The sequence below is a fragment of the Salmo salar genome, chromosome ssa20 (genome assembly GCF_905237065.1).
Source record: "Salmo salar chromosome ssa20, Ssal_v3.1, whole genome shotgun sequence".
NCBI lineage: Eukaryota > Metazoa > Chordata > Actinopteri > Salmoniformes > Salmonidae > Salmo > Salmo salar.
The window spans coordinates 9,614,687-9,630,631 of NC_059461.1; the positions used below are offsets into that span (position 1 = coordinate 9,614,687).

The 15,945-nt window shown below is 44.8% G+C and overlaps 1 protein-coding gene across 1 annotated transcript in view; it reads right to left on the reverse strand.

Annotated features, from left to right (window-relative positions):
* Positions 1–417: 417 nt before the first annotated feature.
* The window catches only part of kiaa0825 (KIAA0825 ortholog), a 155,282-nt gene continuing 139,754 nt past the window's right edge, over positions 418–15,945 (reverse strand). The window contains exon 20 of the mRNA XM_014160881.2: positions 418–703. Within this exon, the coding sequence (XP_014016356.2) occupies positions 571–703 (133 nt within the window). The 3' untranslated portion in view covers positions 418–570. The remainder of the gene's footprint in view (positions 704–15,945) is intronic.

A 15,945-nucleotide genomic window follows, 5' to 3' on the forward strand; every position in this document is an offset into this window, starting at 1 on the left:
AAACGTCTTGTCATGCGCAACGCTCAAATTCAGAACAGCTGTCAGTCAAACCCCATACTGCGCCAGATCCAGAGCTCTGACATCATGTATAGCATGTTACTGTACAGCCATTACAAACCAATTTAGGCACTTGTTAAAAATCTGCAATTGTCACTCCCTGTACAGGTATGAGTGTAAAGGGCTACATGGAAAGTAATCCAAAAGCAACTGAATGTAATCAGATTACGTTACTGAGTTTGGGTAATACAAAAGTTGCATTACTGATTACAACTTTGGACAGGTAACTAGTAACTGATAACATTTAGAAAATAACGTACCCAATCCCCCCACCCACCCACCCACCCACCCACACACACACACACACACACACACACACACACACACACACACACACACACACACACACACACACACACACACACACACACACACACACACACACACACACACACACAGCTTCTCCCTAAGCCGTACTGCACAGACGTTACAATGTTTCTCGTTTAACACAAAGGGCTTTTGGAGGAAGGAGCGCGGCAGATTTAATTGATGATGTTTGCTGCTGCATGCTGTTCATCCTGGGCTGCCTGGGTGACTCCGGGGGGGGCCTTGGGATCCAGGGCTCTGGTTGAAGTAGGCTTTCTGCAGCTCCTCCACCAGAGGCTTCTCTTCATCTTCCAGAGCTGCACCATCCTGCATCTCCCACCTGGAACACACATACAGACAGACAGACATATACACAGTGCTTAGTTAGTTACCAGAGTTTTCTATCATCTATAACACACACATATCACAGCTCTGTCTGACAAAGAAAGGCAAAGACAGAGACAGAGACACACACACACACACACACGCACACACACACTTCTCCCTCAGATTCTGCCAGGTTCAGCACAGAGATCAAGTGGAGAATACTCCTATGCCCACACCACGTGCACACAGTGCACTCTCGCAGATGTACAATGTTGGTATAAAAACCAAGATGTACACTGTGAAGTTTCCATATGGGAATGAGTCTTGGTATTTCGGAGTGTACAATATGTCAGATTCGGAGCTCTCACTGTCAGCCTGTGTATAGAACTCTATGTTTTACATACAAGCGTGAGAGGACTGCTCCCAAAAGAGGTTCTAGGAAACATCAACACAGTGGAAAATGAGGAAGAAAAACCGAAGCTTTCTCTCTGACAATGTTGAAATATTGATGGGGAGTGCACATACACTGGTGGTTCACTTCACCTGCTTATCTCACAGCATACAACTCCTGACCCTCTAGTGGAAAGCACAGTATCACAGCACAGTGGACAACTCATAAGGGACAGGTATGATCAGTGTTGGTCTGGGTTTAGACTTAAACGGATATATCAGGATTGTGGCAATGAAGCCCTTTATCTACTTCCCCAGAGTCAGAGGAACTCGAGGATACCATTTTTATGTCCGTGTGTGCAGTTTGAAGGAAGTTGATAGCTACTGTAGCGTTAGCATGGTCTTGCGAAACTACCTCTAACTTCCTTCATACTGGACACAGAGACATACAAATGGTATCCACGATTTCATCTGAGTCGAGGGAAGTAGACACACACACACACACACACACACACACACACACACACACACACACACACACACACACACACACACACACACACACACACACACATTTTGTATAGTAATACTGATATTGCCAAAATCACAAACTATCCCTTTAAGGTGCCCAACTCCTTTACCTTTCCCTGTCCCTCTTAACCCTCTTCTCTCTTTTTCCACTACTTTTCTCCCTCGAGAGAAAGCCGGCCCTTTGAGCTGTGACTGTGGTCAATCAAATGTTAATATCTATATGGAGAGAGAATGAGCGGAAGGTCGAGTCATGTCGTCCTATCTAAAGAGAATTCTATCGAACTGTAAATGATTGCATTTTCATTGCAATCTCTGTCTCCTTTTATTGACCCCCCCCCCACCTCCCTCGCCTATATATTCACCATATCTTCAAACGGGGGAAGGTAGACGTATTGCATATGTGTGAGAGGGAGAGCTTTGACTATGTGACGCATTCCATGCATACAAAAGAGCGGGCTCCTCCATGCGAGCGCTTTGATGGAGTTTCTGCCTCAGTCATTGTGTGTATCCGGCCGAATTAGACAACCTCTTTCTCTTCCTCTCCTGCACTGTCACCGTGGTAATTACCGTCTATACGGGGAGGATTTGTTTATGTAAATATGTGCATTTGATGCATGGGGCCCATCGCACATGTCTGCTCTCTTCTCCACGGCCTCTTTTCCTCAGTCTCTTCTCCCTCTCCATCTCTCCCTCTCTCTATCATCGAGCCAGTGGACTGTCACCTGATAGACAGACCAACGAGGGGGAGGATGAGGGGTGGAGAGGAGAGAGAGAGAGGGGGGGGGGTTAGTTAAGTCAGCCTCTCCTTATGACAACTCTATACCTTCCTGAAGCCACCACACACCGACACCATAGTAGAAATGATGGGGTGGGGAGTAGGAGAGAGGGGCAACAGCTATACCTCATGACTATTACACTACACAGTTCAATAAAAATCCAATCACGTCGCTTTATCATCCTATAGTCAGCCATGATTTGAAACCCCCCCCCTCCCCAAAACAAATAATGGGAACATGAAAAACATAATATTTACAAATGTCACAGACGTGCAAAATGAACCATGGGAGGAGGGAGGGAGGGATAGAGGGAGTGAGTAGGGGAGGAAGGCAGGAAGAAACGCTAAAGGTTTTTCAATGTTTAATTTTCAAATAGGATTAAGCAGAATGACATTTAGCTGAAGGTTACTGGCTGAGCGAAGCGACGCATTGTCTTAGCTGATATTGATATTCAGGAAGCGCTCCGCTTGTCACTGGGACAAACAGAGTTGATGAATGAGAAGCCTTTCTGCAGGAAGGTGTTAAGTGCAAATTTACAAGAGGAGAGAGAGAGAGAGAGAGAGAGAGAGAGAGAGAGAGAGAGAGAGAGAGAGAGAGAGAGAGAGAGAGAGAGAGCGAGAGGTCTAACATACCAACACTTGCCATGTATATATCTAAGCTACCTTATGCTACGAACACTATACAATGTCCAGACAGTGCAGTTTCACATTCACAACGCCAACTGTCCTAGACCCTGACAGAAATGCATTCTAACTGGGACTGAGGATGATTTAGCTTTAAAAACACACACCAACAATATGTGATTCTATCGCTGTAGCTAATTTGAGCGAGTGAAAAAAAAACAATGCTGTTTATAAATTCAGTTTCAAGTAGGCTAAAGTTGACAATAACTTCACAGCATCCTCATTTCAGAAGTTTCCTTGGAATTTACATCTTAATAAGGGGAGCCTTACCCTTTAATTCCTACAGGCCGGGCTCATTCCTCATGCATTAATACTGGACTTGCTGACTAGGCGGTTCCTCTGAATACGGAATAGGACACACATATTAAGACTCATATATTTACTGTATTGATGTCACAGGAGATTGTTTAAAAAGAATCCAAAAAATAAACCTGATGTACTTCGATAGGAATGTATGGGCACAATATTTAAGCCAATGTCGGCTAGCTGCAATGATAGATACACTCTGATGTATGGGAGCTAATTCTGACAGTCAACCTTCATATCAATGTTCGTCGCATCTGGAATTAAAGCCATTCTCAGGGATTATCAGTGTGTAAATGACCTCCAGTACATTCCTTCAGTTAGAATCTTACAAATCTACATTTACTCAGGCTATATTATCATTTTACTTAAACCAATTCTCTACTGAGATCGAGTTCTATAGTGCCAGGACAATCCAGCAGGAAAAAGATAGACTAGAGAGAGAGAGAAAGGAAGTGAGAGAAGGAGTGATGGCAATTGTGTGAGCTGTCAGTGTCGGAGTGGTTTTCCTCAGAGTGGCGTGTTTGTGCTGCGCTGGGTGCCAGCGCAATCCCCGACAGGTACCCGTGTTTGTTTAAAAGGGTGCCTGTCAAACATAGAGCCACACGGCGCGAGACACTTTGGCTAAATGAGTCTGACAAGGACCTAATCAGGGCCTTTACACATGCTGAGGGCCTCAAGGATCCATCATAACCCAAACCTAAACATTTAAAGTGCTCAACTTTCCAAAGGTCAGTGCTTTCCGTGCATGCCAGGATGATACGTGTCAGCAGAGAGGGAGAGCTGAACATTGGTCCTCCACAGGCCTGCTGCAGTAGTCGGTGATATGGGATAAGGATATGGCACTACATTTCATGCTCCTGCATTTGCCCTTTTGCATTTACGTTACACTGTGTGAGTGGGCACTTTTAGACGTTACACTGAGCACTTCTACACAACACCCCAACTACAGTTGGGATGAAAATCATGGTGAACCACAAAGGTTGTGCTTCCCAAGTGATAGGAGATGTGTCGATGTGTATTGTGTGTGTGTGTGTGCGCGTGTAAGAGAGACAGACAAACACAGAGAGCGAGTGAAAAAGGTAGGAAGACGCCCCGTAGCAAACGGGCCCAAGTTAGTGTAACTGACAAGTTCACAATGCAGAGCAAAGGTCAGCTCTGAACTCAATTTCCATTGAGGAGTCATCTCCAATTCAATTTGTATACCTGACTTCCCTTGGCTAAGAGCGGGATGACAATTGTAACTGACAAGCATGGAACGGGACGGTGAATTTGAATATTGACAAGACAGAGAGTTGACAGAAGGAATTATACTCCAGCTAGAGCATTAGTCTATCAAAAGGGAACACCTTCTATCTTCAGCACAATGTGTATGTCCATGGCCCCGCTCAAATGTAGCTACTGTGGCTACATTTGAACATAATCTAAAAGTTAAACTCTTTAGAATTTTCCCTACTTTAAAGCGAAACCTAAACCTCATGCACACATTAGAGAGCTGGATATCCGCAGCTTCCACACTACAACACCCAGAACCCACTCTGTTCATACAGAAGAGTTCCTCTGGTCTCTGGTCCAACCATTGAGATGAATACATGATCTGTATGATACCGTCTCTCTACCCATACAGCAGTGTTCCTCTGTCAGCGGTCAATCTGTGTCATCAGAGTGACTCTATGTGAAGGCCCTGCTCTATAGCCACAGAGTCTCTGCTGCCCTGGCACGTCAAAGCCAGCCCTTCACCCACCAAGCATGCGCCCTCCGGACTCGCTCGAAGGCGAGCGATGGAGCGCCTGACCAAAGGGCCACCGACAGATCTGTGAGCACCCTTTGAAATAGGACGCGCACACGCACACAGCGTCACACACCGTCACACACAAACCCACACGGGCTGCCTCACACCCACGCCATGGATTTAAACCCTCAATCCCAGCAGTGATGGGACCCTCACATCTGAGGACACGGTCGTGACCAAAGGACCCTCTCCAGATATAAACCCCCTGGCTATACATCCCCTAAATGTACGCACGCACGCGCACACACACACCCACACCAACACACCCACCTACACAGACAGACACACTAATGCCTTCCCCGCACTACAGAGGGAGACGGAGGAGGGAGTGAGGGGTGATAGAGATATAATGTTGTGACTGAACATGGCAGCAAGTTCAGGTCTGCGACACAAACCTCTTAGAGAGAGTTTGGTGGCAAGACTTGGCTTGAAGAGTTTCCTGCAGTAAGATCTAAGTGACTATGATTTTCAACTGAAAATAATCATCACCTTATAGATTGACCAATGTTCATAGACATTAATTTCACATAGACATTCATGTCACATAGACATTCATTTCACATAGACATTCATTTCACATAGACATTCATGTCACATAGACATTCATTTCACATAGACATTCATGTCACATAGACATTCATTTCACATAGACATTCATGTCACATAGACAGTCATTTCACATAGACATTCATTTCACATAGACATTCATGTCACATAGACATTCATTTCACATAGACATTCATGTCACATAGACATTCATTTCACATAGACATTCATGTCACATAGACATTCATTTCACATAGACATTCATGTCACATAGACATTCATTTCACATAGACATTCATGTCACATAGACATTCATGTCACATAGACATTCATTTCACATAGACATTCATGTCACATAGACATTCATGTCACATAGACATTCATTTCACATAGACATTCATTTCACATAGACATTCATGTCACATAGACATTCATGTCACATAGACATTCATGTCACATAGACATTCATTTCACATAGACATTCATGTCACATAGACATTCATTTCACATAGACATTCATTTCACGAAGCCATTCATAACACCATTTAGGGTGAAACTCCAGTATGGAGTTTGATCAGGTGACCATTCCTTTGTGAGGGTGGTTCTGGGTCTTCAACATTCTCAAGTCACTTAGATTGTGCAAATTTGCACTGGCTTAATTAATGAATAATCAAATCCACGCTCTAAATTAATGGGGCCATTTCCATATTAATATGTTTGCCTCCTGACTGTGTATTTGTTTTTACTGCAGCAAGGAAAGTTGCAATTATTCTACAGTTAGCTATATCAATTATGTTGGTACTACAGGAACTGATTACTGCCATTGGTATGGACTGCATCATCTACCACCACCCAGGAGTGATGCCTTCTCTGGGAGAGAGAAACACACAACACAATCACCAACCAGTGATCTCTGGAGCTATGCAGTTCAATCAACTCACCAACCTCTCCCAGTGGTAGTGAGAGCAGCACGGCAGCTCTTCTCCTCCCAGTGCTTGACTCAGGCCTTTGTTCAGCACTGGTTGGCCTGGCGGTGCTCATACGGCTAGCTGTGGCACCTCTCACTAAAATAGATCCCTGGAAGGTTGGGACTCTCAGAGAGAAGCCCCGGACCTCTTTGCTTGAGCTAAATCATGACCCGCACGGCAACTCTCGACAGGACACACAACCACTCCCTCAATGTCAGTAAGACCAAGGAGCTGATCGTAGACTACAGGAAACGGGGGGCGAGCACGTCCCCATCCACATTAGGGAGGTTGAAGTGGACCGGGTCTAGAGCTGCAAGTTCCTCAGTGGACTTAAACTGGTCCATACACACACGCAAACAGTCGTGAAGAAGTCGTGCCAGTGCCTCGTACCCGTCAGGAGGTTGAAAAAATGTGCCATGGGTCCTCAAATCCTCCAAAAGTTCTACTGCTGCACCATTGAGAGCATCTTGACTGGCTGCATCACTGCTTGGTATGGCAACTGCACCGCCATTGATCGCATGGTGCTACAGAGTGTGGTGCGGACAGCCCAGTACATCACTGGGGATGAGCTCCCTGCCATCCAAGACCTCTATATCAGGCTGTGTGAAAGGAAGGCCCGGAAAATAGCTAAAGACTCCAGCCACCCAAGCCATAGACTGTTCTCTCTGCTTCCGCACGGAAAGTAGTACCGGAGCAACAAGTCTGACACCAACAGCCTCCTGAACAGCTTCTCTCCCACAAGACATAAGACTGCTAAATACTGTAGCTAACAAAATGGCTACATGGACAATCTGCACTGACCCTATTTGATTTTAGATTGATTTTAGATTTCTATGCACACTCACACACACTGACACTCCAACACACACACACATTCATACTTACTCTACACACTCACACACACTGACACTCCAACACACACACACACATTTTCTCACAGACACACATAACACGCACACACATTCATACTTACTCTACACACACACACACACATTTTGTATAGTAATACTGATATTGATTACTGCATTGTTGGGAAAGAGCAAGTAAGAAAGGCATTTCCTTGTACTTGTGCATGTGACAATAAAAAACATGAAACCTATTTTCCTCTGACAGACCCTCACAGGACCTGTCTGTCTCTCACGCTCCAGGCAGTCGGCATGTGGCACCAACCAACAATTAGTGTGGTCGGAATAAGACCCACTTCACATACCCATCCCAGCCAAACTGGTGTGCCGTATTCTAACGGAGCGCTAGTCTCTGTGAGGAGCAGAGTCGACGTCTGCATGCAGAACAATGTGTTTTAATGTTTTAATGTGTGTATCTCTGAGAGGCTGAACCCTCCCTCCCTCCCTCTCTCCCTCTCTCCCTGTAGAAGTCTCAGTGTGGAGCAGAAGCTGCAGACACCTGCTAAGGGCTGAGGCAAGCCTCCAGGTCCCCGGGATCAAACAGCTCGGCACAGGCAATCTGTCTTCCTCGACAGGCCAGGGCAGAGCGCAGAGAGAGGGGGGATGACAGCTCTTATTTTACCCCCTGTGGCCCTGCTCCACTACACACAGGCAGACCAGCCCCCAGAAGCAGCAACACAGACAGACCCCAGCCCCTACCCCAGCAGGCCCTCCATAACCCTCCAAATGCATAAAATATAGGCCCATGAATTAATGAACAAAGATGCTGGTGATAAACAGACACCAACTTTAGCTTCCCCACTCCCTGCTGAACAGGGAAAAGAACAAAAATATATTCCTCCTGATTTCACCTAGATATGCTACCAGGAAATAGGCTATCATTTATTCAGCACATCCTCTTTGTTAGTTGTGCATATATGAAGTCTTAAACACGGTGATGCACAAGAGACTTGAGAGAATTGACTGACACAGGGCCCTGCTTTAAACAAGTGAGACATTGATACCTCAAAACTTTATTCAACCCCCTGGAAAATCCTTTCCATAACATACAATATCAATTGCAGGCTATACTTAAAGGAAAATTCCACCCAAAAACGATATACTGGCATTTGTTTCATTAGCCCATTGTTGACAAATTCCCCAAATGTTTCGCTTGTCAGCACTCAAGTTTTCTAGATATGTAACTTTCAAAAATACAGAAATCATCCTTGTATGATGCATTTTGCATCATATGACGCTGAATTGATGCTCTTTCCCGACAATGCAGTAATCAATACAAATAAGCCAACGGTGTCATGGTAGGTCGGGAGTAATAGAGTACTTTCCACCTCAATCTGGTGACTGTGTTGAGTCACTTAACAGATCCTCCTTCCTTCCACACCAAGCAGCCATATAGAGATGTGGAGGGGCTGCTGTGGTCGCCATAATGATGTTATTAGTTAATAGTCCTGTGGTTGGGCTTCGTCTTTGTGTCAGGGCTGGTGTGAAGCGATTACCCCTAGAGGACATTGATCTCACCTGCCGCTAGAACACATTCCACCCCGGGAGCCTGATCTCCCGGCAAAACACCGGCCTTTCAAGTTGAGAAGGAGGGCTTAGTCCAATCTGATCACACGACGCGCTCTTACCATTTCAAACAGCTCATTTCACCCTATGCTAATGGCAGTTTTAGGGGGTTAAAGAGATAAATAAGTCCTCGCTGTCAGCTCATTTAAAATCAAATGCCACCTAATTATAGCTGTATGTGTTTTCAAACACTTTGCATAATTTATTGTACTGCTTTTCCTAATCTACAGATTTCTATCAGTGGGCTGTGTGTTTTTTATCCCGGTTTTATAATGAAATTATAATGCTCTGCCACTACAGCCACCAACAGAAGCCTGAAGGAGATAAGGTGACAGTGAAAAGGCTTTCATAGTCACCGCTCACCTTGTAAGGATTTGCCTGCCAACGTGAGGGGCTATTGTCAGCACTGAGAGCGTGCACATGCCAATAGAGATCACACAGGATCCGCCACACCACCGCTCCACAGCAATCGCACGCAAAACAAAGGACTGCTTCCTGTTTTCCTACTCCTCATTGCAATACGGATCATTTTACCCAACAGAAGTAGAAGTAGTAGTAATTGTTTATTTACCATACAACATGCTCGATTAAAAAAAATGCATGATAGATTCAGTTATTCAACAAGTCCACCTATTGGCTCCAATGTCACTGAAGATGAAGGTTTTGATTGGTTCGCAGAGATCTTTCCGAATTCATTACTGCCGTCGCGTTCCATTCATTTATAAAGAAACATATGCTTTTGGACCTGTGTTAGGCCTCTTACTGAGACAGTATTTGTAGCACACAAACACACACACACACTTTCATCAATGAGCCCCTTTGAATGAATGGACCAGATGGTCTGTGCATACCTAATATAGTTAGAGAGACGCAACAGTGTTAGCATGCGGCTAGGAGATAATGGATGGGAGGAGCATGCAGTTGTGCATCCTCTCTGTGGGCTCTCCATCGCAGCAGCGAGTCGATGGGGCCGACAGGCTGGGGCTTAGTACATCAGACAACTCCCATCCCAAGACAAAACGCAGGACACACACAGCTCAATAGCGGGAGTTCCTCCCTGAATATTCACTACATTCACTCTCCCTCTCTATCTCAATCAATCAATCAATCAAATTGTATTTGTCACATGCTTGGTAAACAACAGGTGCTGGATGCTGGGCTGCATTCCAATAGGAAGTCTACTGGTGTCCCATCCTAAATTAAACCATTCCCACTATAGTAGTTTGGAGGTGGGTGTGGAACACAATATTGTATATAAACTGTATATATATATATATATATACAGTGGGGGAAAAAAGTATTTGATCCCCTGCTGATTTTGTACGTTTGCCCACTGATAAAGAAAGGATCAGTCTATACTTTTAATGGTAGGTTTATTTGAACAGTGAAAGACAGAATAACAACAGAAATATCGAGAAAAACACATGTCAAAAATGTTATAAACTGATTTGCATTTTAATGAGGGAAATAAGTATTTGACCCCCTCTCAATCAGAAAGATTTCTGGCACCCAGGTGTCTTTTATACAGGTAACGAGCTGAGATTAGGAGCACACTCTTAAAGGGAGTGCTCCTAACCGCAGCTTGTTACCTGTAAAAAAGACACCTGTCCACAGAAGCAATCAATCAGATTCCAAACTCTCCACCATGGCCAAGACCAAAGAGCTCTCCAAGGATGTCAGGGACAAGATTGTAGACCTACACACGGCTGGAATGGTCTACAAGACCATCTTCAAGCAGCTTGGTGAGAAGGTGACAACATTTGGTGTGATTATTCGCAAATGGAAGAAACACAAAAGAACTGTCAATCTCCCTCGGCCTGGGGCTCCATGCAAGATCTCACCTCGTGGGGTTGCAATGATCATGAAAATGGTGAGGAATCAGCCCAGAACTACACGGGAGGATCTTGTCAATGATCTCAAGGCAGCTGGGACCATAGTCACCAAGAAAACAATTGGTAACACACTACGCCATGAAGGACTGAAATCCTGCAGCGCCCGCAAGGTCCCCCTGCTCAAGAAAGCACATATACATGCCGTCTGAAGTTTGCCAATGAACATCTGAATGATTCAGAGGACAACTGGGTGAAAGTGTTGTGGTTAGATGAGACCTAAATGGAGCTCTTTGGCATCAACTCAACTCGCCGTGTCTGGAGGAGGAGGAATGCTGCCTATGACCCCAAGAACACCATCTCCACCGTCAAACATGGAGGTGGAAACATTATGCTTTGGGGGTGTTTTTCTGCTAAGGGGACAGGACAACTTCACCGCATCATTTGACGGGGCCATGTACTGTCAAATCTTGGGTGAGAACCTCCTTCCCTCAGCCAGGGCATTGAAAATGGGTCGTGGATGGGTATTCCAGCATGACAATGACCCAAAACACACGGCCAAGGCAACAAAGGAGTGGCTCAAGAAGAAGCACATTAAGGTCCTGGAGTGGCCTAGCCAGTCTCCAGACCTTAATCCCATAGAAAATCTGTGGAGGGAGCTGAAGGTTCGAGTTGCCAAATGTCAGCCTCGAAACCTTAATGACTTGGAAAAGATCTGCAAAGAGGAGTGGGACAAAATCCCTCCTGAGATGTGTGCAAACCTGGTGGCCAACTACAAGAAACATCTGACCTCTGTGATTGCCAACAAGGGTTTTGCCACCAAGTACTAAGTCATGTTTTGCAGAAGGGTCAAATACTCATTAAAATGCAAATCATTTTATAACATTTTTGACATGCGTTTTTCTGAATTATTTTGTTGTTATTCTGCCTCTCACTGTTCAAATAAACCTACCATTAAAATTATAGACTGATCATTTCTTTGTAAGTGGGCAAACGTACAAAATCAGCAGGGGATCAAATACTTTTTCCCCCCACTGTATATATATATATATATATATATATATATATATATATGTATATAAATAGCAATATATACAGTTGAATTCAGAAGTTTACATACACCTTAGCCAAATACATTTAAACTCAGTTTTTCACAATTCCTGACATTTATTCCTTGTAAAAATTCCCTGTCTTAGGTCAGTTAGGATCACCACTTTATTTTGAGAATGTGAAATGACAGAGAGAATGATTTATTTCAGCTTTTATTTCTTTCATCACATTCCCAATGGGTCAGAAGTTTACATACACTAAATATAGTATTTGGTAGCATTGTCTTTCAATTGTTTAACTTGGGTCAAACGTTTCGGGTAGCCTTCCACAAGCGTCCCATAATAAGTTGGGTGAATTTATATATAAATATAAATGTTCTTTTTTTTTTTTTTTTAATCAGTTGCAAGTTCTGATTGTCCTCGTTTAGGTCACCTTCACAGGATTACTATTCAACACATGGGATCTAACAAGAAGCCCATTCATGACTCTACATTGTAACCACAAGCAGATAGATAGTATGATAGAGCAAATGTACAGATACAGTCATAACCACCATCTTTCATCTGGACCCCAACGACTAATATGGGATGTCAATCCACCTTTATACCGTAGTGTTGTGTTCCTGATGGGCGAAGCGTGATAAAAACGCATATTGCTATTGACTGATCGAAATGTCAGGGTAATAGCAATCTGAACATGCTATTCCATATCAATGACTATTGCCTTGGTGTCTGAGCGTGCTTGGTTGTAATATGCTGTGGATGGATGGCCATAGGGGTTCATTAGTGGAGCAGCCTGCTGTCCAAGGCTCTGATTTCACCTCGGATCTGAGCTCATTTGATTTGGATACGGGCAGGTTTAGAGGAGATGCCACCTCGGGCCAGAGTTTAGTCGGACACATACATCAACGTTGTTCTCGTTTACATGTCCTGTAGCTCCTAATCTATTTTGAAGCAACATGAGAACAGTGGGTGCTGTATTCGAAACCTTGTATTTATTTTTCATAGCTAGAAGAGCATTGATGGGGGTTGAGGGGGATTTATGGGGTTGAGGGGCTTTCTCAGCATTTTGTTTCTGTGGGTTTTATTTTCCTCATAACAGAGCCAGGCTATGGTTGTGTTTGGGGAGGAGGAGTCAGGGATCAGCGCTCAATGACAACTGTGTTAACATTCTCCTCTCATTACCTCATTATTTACCCCCATGTCCCAACGAAGGAGTAACTAAGTCACAAATGTCTCTCTCTCTCTCTCTCTCTCTCTCTCTCTCTCTCTCTCTCTCTCTCTCTCTCTCTCTCTCTCTCTCTCTCTCTCTCTCTCTCTCTCTCTCTCTCTCTCTCTCTCTCTCTCTCTCTCTCTCTCTCTCTCTCTCTCTCTCTCTCTCACACACATATTAGGTGATTTGTCAGTGTGCCTGTGTTGATTAATTGGCCGAAGGCGCCACTATATTTGGGGCCTGTCAGCGGGGCTCCAGAGTGCCAGGGCCGCCCCACTGAGCTCCAGCACCACCCAGGTGGCCCCATTTGGGCTAAATGAGCTGTGAAGGGTCTCCACTTCGCCCGCTGCAAGCGCACATGCAAGTGCACACAAACACACACAGGCATGCACACACACACACACACACACACACACACAAATGCACATGCACAAGCATGGATGCATGTAAACGCACACACACGTATGCCTGCTCGCCTGAACAGACACACACACAGACAGAGACCACACACACACAAACACACACTACCCTAACCCTCTCTACCACGCACGCCTGCATTCCCACATGCTTTGTCACACCCCATCAATACACAATAAGTTACTGCCACTGGCCTGTCAATGGGCCTGTCTTCCCCATGTCCCCCTCCACTGCCTGATAGCCTGAGGGGGGATATGTGTGTGTGTGTGTGTGTGTGTGTGTGTGTGTGTGTGTGTGTGTGTGTGTGTAGGTAGGCAAAGCGGGCAAACACAGTGGTTCAGTATGTGGTTCAGCAACACACACCCACTTGTCTGGCCTTGAATGCATAGTGTACAGTAGTTGGGTTGTGCATGAATGCATGTGAATATGTATGATTACTTCTGTTCTCCTTTAACCAGGAGTGAGACCTTAGTGGATGAGAGCAGCCCCCTCCGCTGTGATTCAATCTGATTGGTAACACACACACTGTACATCTGGAGGGTAAAACTGCAACTAGCTCTCACAGTCTCATATCAGAATAGAGATGTTTCTTAAACATCCCATCTCAAAGTGTTTAAGGTTAAGTTCATGCCTTAACTCCACATTTGTATGGTTAGGGTTAGGTTTTGGGTCAGGGTTAGGTTTAGGCATTAATACTGAAATTGTAAGGTTAGGCATTAACTCCAAATGGTTAAGGTAAGGGTTAAGGTTTGGGATAGGCTTAAAACAATCATCTCAAAAACAACTTTGTATCTGCTTAGAACTTGCAACCTTTGGAATCAGAGGCAGATGTTTACGCCCATCCACCATCCCCGTCCACAATGCCCTAGCGAAACCAAAACCTACTTGAAGGTAACAGTGCTCACTGTTGCCCCCTCGTGGCCAGTTTCCACGTCATCTGCCAACGTCCTCAGACATGGATGGACATCGAACACTGACTAGTAATCATGGGAGGCCCGGCTGAAAACTGAGGATTCACATGATTATGGACAGCCAGATCCTATAAGGAAGTTACCTCCTCAAAAGTAAACCAACTTTATGGAGAGATGGAGGGAGGACCTCAAGAAAAGAACAGGGTCAACGTTACAGAGAGTTCCAAGCCAAGCTTAATTGGTTTCAAAAACATCAACACATCAGCTAAGCTATGCCTTACTTGATCACACATCTATGAAATAGTATGCTCCAGACAAAGGATTGCTCAATTGTACCAATGACCATGCATTATAATTACCTCTATACTAACTGCAGGAATTATAGAGTGATTATTGCAGAGATGTTATTGAACACAATATAAAGTGCACGTTTTGATCATGCAAAGAAAGTGCACATTTGGAACAGACAGCTGGTGCTGGCTGTAAGTAGACTCATAGAGTTCAGTTCACGCAAACGTTCGGTGGCTATAAAATGAACCTTGAACGCTAAAATAACTATGGGCTTCAGTCGATTCATCAAGCATCAATCTTGTGCTCGCCAGCAGCACTCATATCGCAGTTAACACATCGGTTCAACACAGAGTTAGCAGGCCAATCCATGTCAAAAGCATTCGCAAAGTGTTACGTGTCACCAGGCCAGGGCTGACATGACATACAAATCAACTACATGTGTCCGGATGCAAAGGACTGCATTAGAGCAGGCCTTGGAATGCACAGTGCAGCCATAAATCCTATTGGATGAGAAATGTAGCCTTTACCATGCGTGTCCAATCCCATCTATTTAGCCTAATTACAAACACCACACAGGCAATAAAAGGCTGCCTGCCATCAATTCTGACACTTCATCCCAGAGACTTTAAGGAATGCCTATTAGGATCCATAAATCCTTATGAGAGTGATGATCTGTGTGTGTGTGTGTGTGTGTGTGTGTGTGTGTGTGTGTGTGTGTGTGTGTGTGTGTGTGTGTGTGTGTGTGTGTGTGTGTGTGTGTGTGTGTGTGTGTGTGTGTGTGTGTGTGTGTGTGTGTATGCATGCTTATATGCATGTGTGTGTCTGATCCACAAGTAAAACAGGTCTGGGATGCAGGTGACACACAAAAAGATGAACCGAGCCATGAACCGGAAGCATGAGTTATGATTGGACGTAATCAAAGAGGAAATACAAAAACACTAAGGGAGGTATGGACAGGTACCAGAGGACTTTACCAATCTCTGTTGAGCTGGCAGGCTTCCCTCCCCCCTCCCGTTACGAGGCCCAGCCCATGTCACTCGCTGACAGAGCTGCCCGTCATGCCTGAGACGGGGCGGAACGTGGCT